The sequence below is a fragment of the Peromyscus leucopus genome, chromosome 23, assembly GCF_004664715.2.
Source record: "Peromyscus leucopus breed LL Stock chromosome 23, UCI_PerLeu_2.1, whole genome shotgun sequence".
In the NCBI taxonomy this organism is placed as follows: Eukaryota; Metazoa; Chordata; class Mammalia; order Rodentia; family Cricetidae; genus Peromyscus; species Peromyscus leucopus.
Genome location: NC_051082.1, coordinates 16055912 through 16070887, shown reverse-complemented (window position 1 = coordinate 16070887; position 14976 = coordinate 16055912). Strand labels below are relative to the sequence as shown.

General features: G+C 50.0%; 1 protein-coding gene across 1 annotated transcript in view; it reads right to left on the bottom strand.

Moving 5' to 3' along the window:
* Positions 1–310: 310 nt before the first annotated feature.
* Positions 311–14976, bottom strand: part of Dnah10 (dynein axonemal heavy chain 10) — a 125415-nt gene continuing 110749 nt past the window's right edge. Inside the window, exons 66-79 of the mRNA XM_028885772.2 lie at positions 11856–11960; positions 11345–11499; positions 10162–10316; positions 7993–8176; positions 6880–7080; positions 6421–6630; positions 6200–6295; positions 5409–5580; positions 4889–5020; positions 4528–4739; positions 4271–4438; positions 2362–2542; positions 1002–1147; positions 311–670 (exon numbers count right to left, since the gene is read on the bottom strand). Of these exons, the coding sequence (XP_028741605.1) occupies positions 524–670; positions 1002–1147; positions 2362–2542; positions 4271–4438; positions 4528–4739; positions 4889–5020; positions 5409–5580; positions 6200–6295; positions 6421–6630; positions 6880–7080; positions 7993–8176; positions 10162–10316; positions 11345–11499; positions 11856–11960 (2264 nt within the window). The 3' untranslated portion in view covers positions 311–523. The remainder of the gene's footprint in view (positions 671–1001; positions 1148–2361; positions 2543–4270; positions 4439–4527; positions 4740–4888; positions 5021–5408; positions 5581–6199; positions 6296–6420; positions 6631–6879; positions 7081–7992; positions 8177–10161; positions 10317–11344; positions 11500–11855; positions 11961–14976) is intronic.

The window sequence follows — 14976 nt, the reverse complement described above, 5'->3', positions numbered from 1 at the left end:
CTGCCGATTGATTATAGCACCCACATGGCGGCTCACAATTGGCTGTACCTCCAGGGACCCCAACACCTCACATGTGGTGCACGTGTATTCAGGCAGGCTCACACACATACACAGAAATAAAATCTTAAAAAACAACAAATAAAAACAAAGTGTGGTGGTGCAGATTTGTGTGTGACCCCAGCCCTGGAGAGGTGAAGACAGGGACCCTGAGGCTTTGGCAAGTCAGCAAGTGCCAGGATAACGAGATTGTATCTCAAAAACACAAGGAAAGTACTTGAGGAATAGATTGACATGCATCCACACACAAAAACCCATTGCAAAACAAGATTCATTTAATGGAAAAATACGTTTAGATGGCTGATTTCAACTGCAAGGAAAATCGGCATCAAACACCGTCCCCCGCCACTCCACCTGGCCCCCCGGGGAAACTCCCTGAAATGACGTCAGTCTCCCATTCTTGGTGAGGCACCGGTGTGGCATGCCACAGGCACGGTAGCTCCATGTAGTCCTCCACACGCTGGGGTTAATCCGAGTTCAGGGTGAGGCACACCCCCTGTAGAACCCAGTGTGAGATGTGCTTGGTGGTAAAGAGGTCAGCTTCGAACACTAGGCCGACTCCCATGGCGTTCCTCCTCATGGAGGTGGTGTAGACCGGGGTCCGGAAGGTGTTCTGCAAGGGGAAGGCAGGGGACATCCCCTCAGGGTTGGAGGGATTCAACCTGAGTACTTCACCATGGGGTGGCTGGGCCAGTGCCGCCTGGTCCCCAACCAGGCAAGGTAGAGGGCACCTGCCGTCCACAGTAGACAGCCACTTTCTGACTCAGTGTGTGTCCAGAATTTCCTAAGGAGGGAGTTTCCCCCGGCTCTGAGCTTGGACTTGACCCCTGTGGATGATGGATACCCACATGCACGTATGCCAGAGTGTTTTCCCGTGAACTGGCCCCATAGCGTTAATCATCCCGCCCCGAGAGGAGGGGTGGGGCCAGGGAGGTGACTGTCACCTGTAGCTTCAGGCGGTGAGCTTCAATGGGGATGATCTTCAGGATGGGCAGGTCCACCACCAGCACCTTGGGCTTGCTCTTGATGAGACACCCTTTCTCTATGTCCCAGTCAGCGCCCTCCAGGTAGAGCCCCGAGACAAAGCACCCTGGGGGTGACAAGATGCATCTGTGTCTCCTCTCAAAGGTGTGCACAGAGGACAAGTACAAAGGCCACTGAGGGGGCTCAACTCTGCCCCCACTTCCCCGTGTAAAAGAATAGCTAGACAGAAGACATGGGGTTCCAAGGAAGTGGGTCCAGACAGCACCTCTCTCCCTGGACCCTGGCTTTAGGACACACAGCTCAGAACGGGCACACGGTAATCCCTGCATCCTCTGAACCAAAGGGGGAATCCAAGAGGAGTGTGGTCTCTAGCATGCAGAGACCCCAAAAGTGAGAACGTCGACACTGGTGGTCTATAGTGGCTAGGATTCTGCGCTCTCACCAAAGGCAAAAACTGTCCACCTGCCCCACAGAGTGGCAGCTGGATGCTCACCAGTGAGACCTGAAGGTCCCCGAGACTTGCCCATGAATCCACTCTGAACCAGATACAAAGGGCTTCTCTTCTTTGCAGTTCAGTGGACCCTGGCTAGGGAGACAGTTTCCAGCGGGCACCTGCACAGAGTGCTGCTGGCTGAGCTGAAATCAGCACATCTTCTAGCAGATGTGTCCCATGGGCAGAGGAAAGGGATGACTGCAGCCCTTACAATTGCAGACTACTTAAAACACTAGGAGAGGTGGTTTGTTTGTTTTGTTTTTTCGTGATTTTTAGATTATGCAGTTCTCAAGTGGGAACTTTGTAGTGTCATGTCACAATGCCAAAAGGTTGGGCATGAGCTGGGCGGTGGTGGCGCACGCCTTTAATCCCAGCACTCGGGAGGCAGAGGCAGGCGGATCTCTGTGAGTTCGAGGCCAGCCTGGGCTACAGAGCGAGATCCAGGAAAGGCACCAAAACTACACAGAGAAACCCTGTCCCAACAAAAACAACAACAAAAAGGCTGGGCATGCCAGACCAGGCTCCAGGCTAGCCTGTGTGTTCTTTGGCTCCCACATTTCGCCCTTCAGGGAAAGGCACTCAGGGATCTCTTTGAAAACTCACTTGACCTGGGAGCCCACTTGCCACAAACTAGCATGTTAGGCCTCCCTGCCATCCACCGTGACTGTGCCAGTCTCCAGTGAGAAACTGCTCTCTGAGATACCACTGTAGGCAGCAGCCCAGCTCAAGCATGGCCTGATCCACACGGTGCGCGTCCCTTTGAGCTGGGGGATGGTCCCGGGAGGGCAGCCCCAAATAGAGACCAGGGTACGTGACCCTCACCGTACCTTGCCCCGCACGCTCATTTACTTCATCAGCATCCTGGAACTTGGTCACTTGTGTGAACAAGGTGGACCGGTCCAGCGGCCAGCCATTCCTCCGGCATGTGGCCTGTACCAGTGCCGTGAGGTAGGACTCTGGTATGTGCAGCCCTGAGAGCCACATCACACTGGGCTCGCTCTCGGTAACCTGGTAGGGAAGGTGGACAGGAGCAAGAGCCTGGGCTGTGAAACCCGGTTCAAAGCGGATAAAAGACCCGATTTCCCATGGTGACGAATGCTGATGTTAGAGCAGTTAGCTGCCCATTAGGGAAAACTGACCACCAAACTCCAGGTAGGCCAAAAAAATTTAGGGGGACACCAAGGTCATCAAAGTGCTTGCTACACAAATGTGGGGATTTGATCCTCAGAACCCACATTAAAAAATCAGGCATGGTGGCACATGCTTGTAATCCCAGTGCTAAAAGAGAAAGGAGAGAAAGATCTCTAAGGTTCTCTGACCAGCCAGCCTAGCCAAACCAGTGAACCCCAGGTCATAATGAGAAACCCTGTCTCAACAAAGTCATGGCCCATGAGGAATGACATTCAAGGTTCATGTCTGGTCTCTCTACACATGTGCACACACAGGAATACATACAGATAGACACAAACCCACAAAAGTACCACATCAGTTCAAGGGGAGAATTGCAAAGTCCAGAAGCCACCAAAGAAAAGACTTCTGACTGCATTCAAACTTAAAACCTTCACATACACACACACACACACACACACACACACACACACACACCACCATCATCCAAGTAAATGGCTCCCAGCAGGGAGGAGTCCATGCATCACCAGAGGACCAAGGGTTGCTTTCTCTCATATACAAAGAGCTCTTAAAAACCAATGAAAAGGGTTAAGGAGACGGTTCTTGGACCAAGTACTGGCCACACAAGCCTGAAGACCTGGGTTTGGACCCTTAGAAACCACATAGCTGGGTTACTGCCACCCATCTGTCCTCCTAGGGCCCCTCCACAAGACAGAGGACAGACAAGAGGATGGCCAGAGGCTCACAGGCCAGCTACCTTGTAGGACTTAGCAGCGAACCAGGGACCCTGTCTTCAAATAAGGTGGAAGGCAAGGATTGACTCCCAAGTTGTCCTCCAACTTCCACATAAAAACCTGAATGCATTCCTTCACACACACAGATATACACATACTTCATACATAGAGTTTTAAAAAATCAATATAAAAAGATGGAGTCTTCTCTCAAAAGGAAGCAGACATGACAGTTCACAGAAAACGCAAATGTCTTGAAGCATACGAAACACCCTCCACTTCACCTTCATTAAAGAAATGCGAGACAAAACAATCGGATGTTCCATCGGTGAGCAAAGGCCACAAACTCAGAGACCACACAGAAGAAAACAAACGTCATTCCCCAAGTGTTAGGACTTGGACTTTCTAGAAAACCCAGACAGACTTCAGCTCACACCTATAATCCCAACACTTGGGAGACTAAGGCAGGACGATGGCCACCAGTTCAAGCCAGCCTGGGCTACAGTTAGAGGCTATCTCACAACAACAAATATATCAAGTGCGTGTGTGCTCTGTGGTGCGTGGTATACACACTGACTGCGTTCATGGACAGTGACCACAGTGCTCTTGGTGACACATATGTACACAGTTGCCACCGAAATGTCCACTCCTAGGAGGAAGGATAAAGACCCTAAAAATGAACAGATGCCAAGACGTTTAGATGAAATCATCTCATGTGCATACTAAATCAGACTCGCAAAGGCAAACCAGCACAGACTGCCCCATGGCAACTGAGGGCATCCCTGGGACACCCGATACACATTCACAGGGGTCCACACTGGGAAGACGGGTGTGGGTGGGGTGGTCAGAAACAGACCCACAGTGGCCCGGCACTCACCCACAGTGTGTACTGGTTGAACCGCCGCAGGAAGTAGAGCATCCAGTTCCCAAGGGTCTTCAGGGTGTCAGGGGCAAGCTTCCTCCAGATGTTAGGGATGTGCCCGATGAAGAGAGACCTGGCTACGTCATCTAACTCATTGCTCATCCCAACTTCCCCAGCCAAGGCCTGTTGTCAGAAGAGAGTCCTCAGCAGGGCTGTGGGAGGGCCAGGGGCTTCCCCTGACAGGTGGACCCATGCCCATGGGTCACACTCACTCTCTGGAGCTCAGCCAGAGACCTGGTCATGCGAATAGCGAGCTTGTTGAAACGTCCCAGCTCCTGCAGTAGCACCACCGAGGTGGGTGAAATGTTTAAGCCCAGGTGCTTCCGGACCAGGTCCAGGTCAAAGATCTTCGGCATCTTGTTCTCAATGTCCTTGGCCACCTGGCCAATGTAGTCGTCACGGCTAATGCCACTGCTGGATTCCCCTGGAAGGAGGGCACTTTAAGAGATGTCGAAGCTAGCTGTGTGGAAGATGGGGCTCTGAGAGCCTCCTTGTTCTTGGGCAAGCTACCTGCATCCACCAGTAGCACCCCTCTGCCCCCACCCCAGCTGAGGGGCTCCCTGGTAGCTCTACCTGTCTGTGGCTGTAGCTCCAGCAGATGGGACCACATGTCTCGAGCTGCCTGTGTGTAATAGCCAATCTCAGCATTGGAATGGAGACCGAACACTTCCGGAGTGTTGGCAAGTGGGAGGGTCTCAATGGCTTCTAGAATCACAGAGAGAGAGAGAGAGAGCAGGTTGTACTGGGTGTTCCTGATCACATCCCCCGCACAGTTCCCAAAATCAAAATTAATTCCATTGCTGATGTGTTTTCAAATAAAGACCCTACGCCACCTCTCCCGTCCGCATGCACTGTATCTGCTGTGCAGATGGCCGAGTGACCTTCCCAGTGTCACCCGCCCTTCCGGGTGAAGTTCCAGGGTTGGTGACCTCAGCTAAGGAGCAGCTCTAAGATGAGGCAGGAAACAACCTCACTTGACCAGCCCAAGAGTCCCATCAGGAGATGGTGGCAAAGAGTTCGAGTCGACCACAGAAAAAGCAGGATGAAAATCTGTCATCTCTCAGAGAACTTTCTTCACCCTGGGACAGCTCACCCACAAATTTATCCTTCACGTCACCCACGGGGATTTTATAGTCCACCTCCTTGTTCCGGAAGAAGTGGAATGGCTGAAAAGTATCGAAAATGAAGTCTCCCAGGTACTCATCCATGTAAGTGGTGAGGATACGCCGGTCGAAGCTGTCGATGGCCCGGCCTCCGTACATGACCTGAGGTCAGAGTAGGGGGGAACCAGTGGGGACCCGTAAGCCCGCATGCACCTACAGCTCTATCACTGCCCAGCTCCGACCTGTCGACTCAAATAACTAGACAAGAAGGGGGCTTATCGATAAAATCACGCTCTGGTCTTGATTTTTCTTGATTTCTTGAACAGAACAAAAGTCTGAACCAGCTCACAGGGAGCCTAATGCGACTGGGAAAATCCCCAATGGGACAGAAAGACAGACAGACAAGAACCTAGACACCAGCAGTTAGTCCTTCTGCATTGCAGAATTCCCAGAATCTAGAGCTTTCCCCCACGAGTTCAGCTAGAGTCAGGGTACCCACACCCCAAGAACACAACAAGGCTCCCTGGATGTGCTCAGTCCATCAGCAAGCTAGGAACCGCCCCGAGGAACTAGCGGGGGCCAGCGGCCCTCGAGTCACACAAGAGAGCTCCCTGGGAATGGAGTTTGTCAAGGGACAACCGTGAAGAGGCAAGAGTATTTTTCAGGGGCCTTGGGGTGGTAAGGAGTGGGGGGGGCAGGAACAAGGACGATCCCAAGGGTTCAAAGGACAGGTGTCTCAGTCCCAGACCCCAGCCCTCGGGAGGCACCCAAGCCTCATCACCTCTCCGATCAGGTACTTGAGGCTGCCCCACGGGATGCGTGGGTCACGCTGCTGGAAGGCTTTCGTTAGGTACGTGTTTAGGATTTCCATGCAGACCTTAAAGAGGAGGAAGAGCTGTGGTTAACTCCCAGCCTGCACCCTGTTGCTGGTGAACTTGGAAGGCAGGTGCAGAAGCCAGCCAGGTAGGGGCAGACTGGCTGGACAGACGTTGCCACGCTCACCTGAAAGTCGGACTCGTTGAAGTCATAGTACACATTCCAGCCAATCTTGCCAAACTTCCTCCTCTCTTGTACCACGGCGTGGAAGAAGGCCAACACGTAGACCAGGGGCTTGAAGGCGATGTGTGGACACTGCTCCAGCATCTCATGGGAGATCTTGAAGTAGGTGGCCCGCATGTTCAGTTTGAGCCCGTTCGGCGGCTCCGTGACTACCTGCGGAAGGGCAGAAGGCTGGCCTGACCCAGGAGCCCTCTGCCACCTCCTGCTCCCACGGCATATCTCCAGCTGGAACAGGAGATCTAGAGAGCACACACGCGCGCGCGCACACACACACCCCGAGTCCCACAGCCACTTAAGGAGAGTGGGGTGGGTACACGGGGTATCCCCTTCACACTAGGATCCCTATAGCAGTGACCGGGACCAGAGCTGCAGCATCTCTGTATGGACGCCCCCAAGGCAGACCTTTAAGGACTTCTGCAGGATTCCAATGGGGAAGCCCTTGGTGGGGTCTGTGGTGAGCCACAGACGGAAGTCAGGGTGTGGCTTGGTGATCCTCTCCAGGGACTTCTCCAGGTCCTTCAGCCACTTGACCAGGAGGTGACAGTTCTGTAACATGAGCCACTGTCCCCGAGCCACGGCCGTCTCCAGCAGCTGCAGCGCCACCTGCAGGAGAGGGAGTGAGGCGGTGTGGGGGCTGACGAGATCGTTCCCAAGCTAGGCCAACCCTGTGCTTCAAGGGGCCAGAAGGATCCAGGGATCCAGGAGCTAAGGCGGAAACCATCCCGAGAGACAGTCTTCCTGCCATCTGTGACCTCAGGGCCAGCCGTGGCTTACACGATGAGCCTCTTCAGCCTCCACAGCCCCAAGATCCCCAACGTCCTTCACAGTCGCACTGCATCCGAGACTGCACCCGAGCAGGCCTGCAGGAGTTCTTCCCATCCCTCCAGGAAGCAGAACTGGCCCAGAGGACCCAGACCTACAGGGCCCGGAGCACAGAGGTGGTCCACGACCCCTTCCTGCGTGTGCCGCAAAGGCAGCAGCCCCTCCTCCAACACGGTCTTGGTCTCCAGAGGCCCCAAGGCCTGGGCGGCCCTCGCATGGAAATGGCTCCTCTGGTTTTGAGGTTGGAAAGAGAGTCCTGTCTGCCGTGCCCTGTCTACCCAGAGTCACTCACTATTCCTGTCCTGGCGCTGGCGGCCATGTTTCCCAGAGCTTCACAGACACCTCATAACAAAGCCAGGGCTAGTGGTTGGCTTCCTCTGACCCCGAGTTTCCCTGAGTGCTGTACGCTGTCACAGTGAGCCGGCAGGAGCATGGCATGGGACAGACAGCCTCCAAAGGGCCACCTGAAAAATCCCCAGGAGCCACACGCCAGGAGCCTGAGACCGCTGACCCGTACGGGACCATGGTGACAGGGGGCTTTGAAGTGGAGTCCAGTGGTCACAGGAGGCGAGGAGACCACAGCCAAACCATCTCCAGTGTCACGTGGTTTGAGCCCGACTTCCTCCCCCTCCCCCGCCCCCCCCCCTCCCCGGAACACTCCTGGCCACAGCTCACATGGAACCCGCTAGTTACCTTTTCTTGACCTTGACCCATTGCAAGAAACTTGAGGCGATTGCCCCCAAAGCCGCTCCGCTCGGCCAGCTTCATGAGGTCACTGGCAGGGTCGGAGCCAGGACTCAGGATGAATACGATAGGCGAATTGGGGGTGCTCTGCTCGAAAATGGCCTCGAAGCTGATCATCGGCGGCTGCACATACCTGGCGAAACGGAGAACGTGAAGCAGCCTGCAGGACAGCTCCAGGCCACCTCCCTACCCTACTGTCTCACCCACCCCTCAGCATCCAGAACTGCGGACTAGGCCTCTCATGTAGCTCTTCACACATTGACCCTGGTTTGTTGGGGTTTTTTTTGTTGTTGTTGTTTGTTTTGGTTTTGGTTTTTCGAGACAGGGTTTCTCTGTGTAGCTTTGGTGCCTGTCCTGGATCTCGCTCTGTATCCCAGGCTGGCCTCGAACTCACAGAGATCCGCCTGCCTCTGCCTCCTGAGTGCTGGGAATAAAGGCGTGCACCACCACTGCCCGGCTACTCCTGGTGTTTTGAGAATCCCACTACACACAGATCTGGCACACCAGGTGATGCCCTCCTGGAGCAGAGACCTCCGTCTCCCTCTACCCCATGTGATCTCTTCTGCACACTGGGTTTCAGCAAGTAGATCCTGAGCCGGGTGCTTTGACCTGCCCTTCGTGTGCACAGGCCTTGGGCACAAACCCAGAAATCACTCATCAGCAGCTCTATGGACACGCCCCACACTGCCCCGTAGGGTGTTTAATCAGTTATACTCTACTTTAGATAGTGTTTGTCCCCCAAACACACATGGACCCCAACATGATGCTATCCAGAGGTGGTGGGTTTAAAGAGTGGAGCCCGCTGGTCACCAAGGCACCAGCCTCGAAAGGGGTTAACGCACTTCCAACAGGACTGACTGGGTTCCTTTCCACGTCATCAGGTAGTTACAAAGTGAGGCTCCTCGTGTGCCTGGCTTCTTTGGCACGTGGCTCTTCCTCTTTTTGCCAGGCTGTGATGCAGCCAGGCTGTGGTTCTGGCCATCAGAATCATGAGCCAAATAAACCCCTTTCTGTTCTGTATCACACAGCATCAAATATTTGGTTGTAGCAAGGCAGAACAGACTAAGACAACAGCCAATGCAGAAAGAGAAGGGGATTTCATATTTAAAAAAAAAAAAATATCAGAATTCCTGCCGGAAGAAGCCTCTGTGCAGGGTCAGAATTGGATCATTAGAAATCAGTTTAATGCTGCATCTGTTAGCAGAGTAGCTTCCCTCAGGACCCATATGAATCGTGGATCATCCACAAGTTCTGGCAGGAAGTGGGCACCAAGTCCCACCCCTACCCCAGGAGCTACTGGCAAGGGATAGAGTACTTTCTTTTCCCAAAGCTGTGAGCACGGTAGGTCCACCACGCTCCAATGGAAGGCCACACATCCAAGACACACAGACAGCACAAAGAGGACTCAGTGGTTTTTAAAAGGTGAGAATGCATGGATGGGAAGAGCCAGAGGAGGGGCGGGTATGTCAAAATGCATTGTATGGAATTTTCAAAGAACTAATGAAGATTAAGAAAAGGTGCCAGGCATGGTGGCGCACACCTTTAATCCCAGTTCTTGGGAGGCAGAGGCAGGTGGATCTCTGTGAGTTCAAGGCCAGCCTGGTCTACAGAGCAAGGTCCAGGACAGCCACCAAAACAACACAGAGAAACCCTGTCTTGAAATAAAATAAAATTAAATTAAAATAAAATAAAATAATAAAATAAAAAAAAAAAAACACCACAAAGTGGATGGCTGCCGAGGAATGACATCTAAGGTTGAGGTCTGTTCTCGAAATGCGCTCACACGCACACACGCACCCCCCCACATACCCCACACACATGCACACACACACACCCCACATACACGCACGCGCACATACACACAAACATGAACCCCACGCGCGCGCGCGCACACATACACACACACACACACACACACACACACACTCACCTACTCTCCCACATATGTACCTGTACTCCCACACATGCACAAATTAATTTAATAATTTAAAATATTAAAATACTTTTAAATTTCCCTTTCTGCCTGACTGTGGCCCCTCATGTTTGTCTGGAACAATCGGGCCAGGTCCCTTAGAGCAGGCTAGCCCTGCTGCTGTGGGCCAGGGGTGGGACACTCACTTCTCTCCCATGGTGAGGGTCACGTAGTCAGTCACTGCACGGTATACCCGGTCTACCCGGAAGCAGCGTAAGATAAGCAGTTTCTGGAATGCGGTGATGTTTTCGTCATAGCCCAGGGGGAAGGGGAACTGCTCCAGCGAATCCAGGTCGTACCACTGCCAGAAGCAAAGAGTGTTGACCAGGGCATCAGCTCAGGAATGGCACGGGCCACCGTGTGTATGTGAAGGTGCCAAGAGCCACCAAAGAGAGAGGACAAATTTGAACTTTTGATCCAGCTGTCACTGTTGACACCAAAAACCATGAGCTGAAAAACTGGAAAAGCTGAGTCACAATCACTATGGAGTTCAGATGGCACAGCAGGGAGCCAGGAGAGGTCCAGGAAGTATTTCTTGGAAGGATGGATGGACAGGTGATATGTGATGGAGAGATGGAGAGACAGATGAACAATTATATGGATGGATGGATAGATGAACAGTTGGATGAATGGATGGACAGGTGGATGGGTGATAGAGGGATAGGTGGACAGATAAACAGTTGGATAGATGGGTGGCGGGCAGATGAATTAAAGGATGGACTGGTGGACATATGGACAGACTGATGAATGGGTGATGGCTAGATGAACAGTTGGATGGGTAAATGAACAGATGGATGGATGAGTAATAGACAGATGGGCAAATGAGCAGATGGATGGATGGGTGAATGAATAGATAAATGGATGGGTAATAGACAGATGGATGAATAAATGATGGATGGATGGGTAATAGATGAGTGAATGAACAGATGGGTGGATGGGTGAATGGATGGGCAATAGACAGATGGGTGAATGAACAGATGGATAGGTAATAGACAAATGGATGAATAGATGGATGGTGATAGATAAATTGATGATGAACAGATAGGCAGATCAGCAATTAGATGAATGATCAGATGGATGGAGGATAGAGAGATTACGGATGGATAAGGGATAGATGGATGGATAAGGGACAGATGGAGGTGAAGGGTGGCTGCTTCTCCTACATAGATAGCAGGACTGGATGAAGTAAAGTGTATCCAGGGATTCAAGGGCACTGCCCACATGGGGCAGCTTCCCTGGAAAGTGTCTTCCTGGCACCAGGGAGGCTGTGGGCTCAGTGTGGAGATGGCGGCTGTGCAGGGAAGGAGAGGAGAGAATGCGCACACTCACGTCCTGCCAGGTGGTGATGTGTTGCTCGATATCATCGGGAAGCTCCCCAAAAATGTCTGAAAACGCCTCTGACAGGAGCATGATGTCTTCCCAGCCCTGGTCTGACAGCCAGGCACACGGCTTCTTCCGTTTACTCTTATCCAGGGAAATGTTCCCTAATCACAGAGAGAAGAGGGTGATAGCCATGCACACTGACCATGCACACCACATTCCCATGGCTCCTGCTTTGGGGGAGTGGTCCCTTTGCCAGCGAGTGAGGAGGCATGGGCTGGCGCTTGGCACCAGTGAGCCCGCCCAGCTGGGCAGCTTGGCCAGGCCTCCAGTCTCAACACGGCCCCTGGCAAAGGTGCCTTGAGTCAACCAGGAAGTGTTTCTGAGGGTTGCTGGATGACCCGTGGCCTCTGGACACCAAGCTTGAGAGGGATTTTGCTGCTGCTAGTGTGTATAGTGAATGGACACACATGTCCCAGGTGCCCGAAGAGGGCAGGGGAAAAGCCAGTGAGCTCGTTACCTTTTAGGAAGAAGTCCAGCTCCTCCTGGGGGACCCTCCCCTCTGCCTGCTCTATCTTGATGGTCATGTTAAAGGAGAAGAGAAGCTTATGTCTCTCAAACAGCCCTGTGGAGAGATGGAGACAGGGACCGCACTTCAGAACCGAGGCCCTTGCTGGGGCACGCCCAAGTCCAAGGGAAATGATGTGAATTCCCACATCGCAAAGGGGCTGCACTTGACCCTTTCTGCATCCGATGGTCATGGCTGTCCAGATGCAAAAGGGCAGTCTGTCGTGGGGGTCACATCAACCCGAGTCACATATTCTCTAAGTGGAGGATGTGCAACCAGGGCAGAAGCCACCTTCTCCCCAAGCAGCAGAATTGAATGCTGGGATAGAGGCATGGAGTTCCCAGAGCTGGGAGTTGCTGTGGGATAATCATTCTGAACGCTGTGAATATGTATTACTCTCATTGGTTAATAAAAAAAAAAAAAAAAAGCTGATTGGCCTATAGTAAGGCAGAATAAAGCTAGGCAGGAAAGCCAAACTGAAGATGCTGGGGGGTGGGGAAAGGTGAGGGTGAGGGGTGGGGAAAGGTGGGGGTGGGGGGGAAGAAGGGTGGAGTCAAAGAGATGAGAGCCAGCTGCCCAGGAAGCAAGAGATGTTAGAGGACAGGTAAAGCTACAAGCCCCATGCCAACGTATAGATTAAGAGAAATGGGTTAATTTAAACATAAGAGCTAGTTAGTAATAAGCCTGAGCTACTGGCTGAGCATTTGTAATTAATCTTAAGTCTCTGTGTGTTTATTTTGGGAATTGGTAGGTGGGAGAGAAACTTCTGAGTTTCACCATATGTATGGTGCCCAGCGTGGGGCCAAAATTTCCATATAAAACCTAAAAAAGCTTAAAAGAAGGTTCTAAACACACAAAAACAGAGCCAGGTGCAACTTCCTAGTCTCAGTCCCATGCCAGTTGCAGTGCAGAGATGCATCCTAACAGCTGCCTCTTAACAGCTGCCTGTGATTTGGAACTGACCACCAACTGCCATGAGCTAAGCAGTATGCTTGGTTTCTGCAGTCTCTTACATGGACTGCAGTACAAAGAGACATTTGTCAGCTGCTACCTGCCGGCTTAAGCTATCTGTGCAAGCTCCGCCCACACAATGCATGGTGGTTTTAGAGTTTTTGCTCATACAGACAGAAAAGGTTACAGATATGCAGTAAAGACAGATTCAGACAGAAAAAACCCTCTGAACAGGTTATAGTGTGTTCAAAAATATATGTAGGCTTGGGAGAGAAAAGAAAAAGAATAGAAAAACTCCTTTAAAAAAAGAATAATAAAAAAATATAATAAGCCATGTAAAGATAGAAAATACACAGAGTCTGGATCCTGTATGCTATTGTGCTGCCTTTGATTTTTTTTTTTTTTGGCTGCTAAGAGACATTGGATTATAGAAACTGCTGGATTAAACCAACCTATATATTTTTAAAAAACATCTTGACTTCAAAATTTAAGTAAAAAAATGTTTCTTGGGAGAGAGGTTATGCTTTTCTTTCCAAATGAAATAAAAGGCTGTAGATTCATTCAAAGTTAAAGATGATCAGGTTTGATTGAGGAAGACCCCTGAAATCCTGAATACAGACATAAAAAATAAATCTAAAAGAACTACAAGACACGAAATATATATCTTACCTGCTCAAACACATAATAGAAAATCATCTTTGGCTGACTTGTGTACAATGCACAGTCTATACTTGAACTGATACAGATATGTATGTTACCTTTAAAAGTTTGTGTATTTTCAGAGCAAGGGGACCAGACACCAATGAAAATGATGACCCAGGTGATCCAGTAACCAGAAGAGCTTCCAGGCTGCTGACTAAGATGATCCAACCTCACAGAATATTACAGCTAAGACTTATTAATTATCCTGATTTTCTCAGGATCCCTCAAAGATTACCCGCACCCCCAGCCAGCAGGAAGTAGTTTAGAAAACTATGCCCACATTCCCAAAATATTGGCTATCAATGTTTGCTTTCATTTCAGGGGTATGGTTACAAATTGTTATTAGTCATAGTCAAAAAAAGACTAAACAAAAAATTAAATTCAGAGATCTCTTTCTAAAAGAAGAAAGGGGGATATGATATAGAAATGATGGGGGGAAGGGTAGATTATTGAATCTACTTTAGTTAAAAAAACTATAGTTAATCTCAAAGATATTTTGCATTGGCATGGATTCAGTTTATTGATACAAACTTAAAGTTAATTTTGTTATACTGTATGCATATTTCTACTCTTGTATTGTTTACGCAGCTCAAAAAAATGTAATGTATAATTAAGAAATACCAATTAATAGTCATCTATAATAGTCAAACTTATAGTCATGTTAGTTAGGTTTTCTAGATAGGTAATCTTCAAACACTTAAAAGACCTACAGAGTATAGCATTTAAAATGTTTTAATAACTGAGACTTTTTATGATAGTGAGACACATCTGCTCCTGGCAGCACCAATGCACTTCAGAGATGATGGTGGGCATGGAAGAAACTCCATGTTTTCTTTATGGCAAAAGCTGGCCACTGCCTCACTTACTGACAGTTACTGTCAAAACTGGACCAGCAGGACACAAAAAAAAGGCAATTGCTGAACTTTGCCAAGAAAAGGTAGGGCAGTCCTTCAAAATTCCCTGCTTCACAGGAAAGTCTGCCAGATATTCTAGGCCTGTAGGCCAGAGTTGGATGCCCCAATGTTACAGAGGAACTTTGGGTGACTGTCCAAGCAGCAATTTATCCCTGCCATTAGGTAACATTTCACCCTTCTGGGGTCTTTGATGGAGTTGAAGACTAGGTTGTCATAGTTATAGTTCTTCTTAGTTATAGTAAAAGGTAAATTAGATATAAAACTTTAGACTCACCAAGATAAGATAGATAATATTTTCTCTAATTTTGCCAAATACAAATGGACTGGACATCATAACTATAATTCTCAATAACTGTTTTTGTTAAATATAATCTTGCTATGTTAAAGTTAAAACCTTCCTTTTTAATTAGACAAAAAAAAAAGGGGGAAATGCTGTGGAATAATCCTTCTGTATGCTGTGAATATGTATTACTACCATCAGTTAATAAAAAGAAAAAAGACAGATT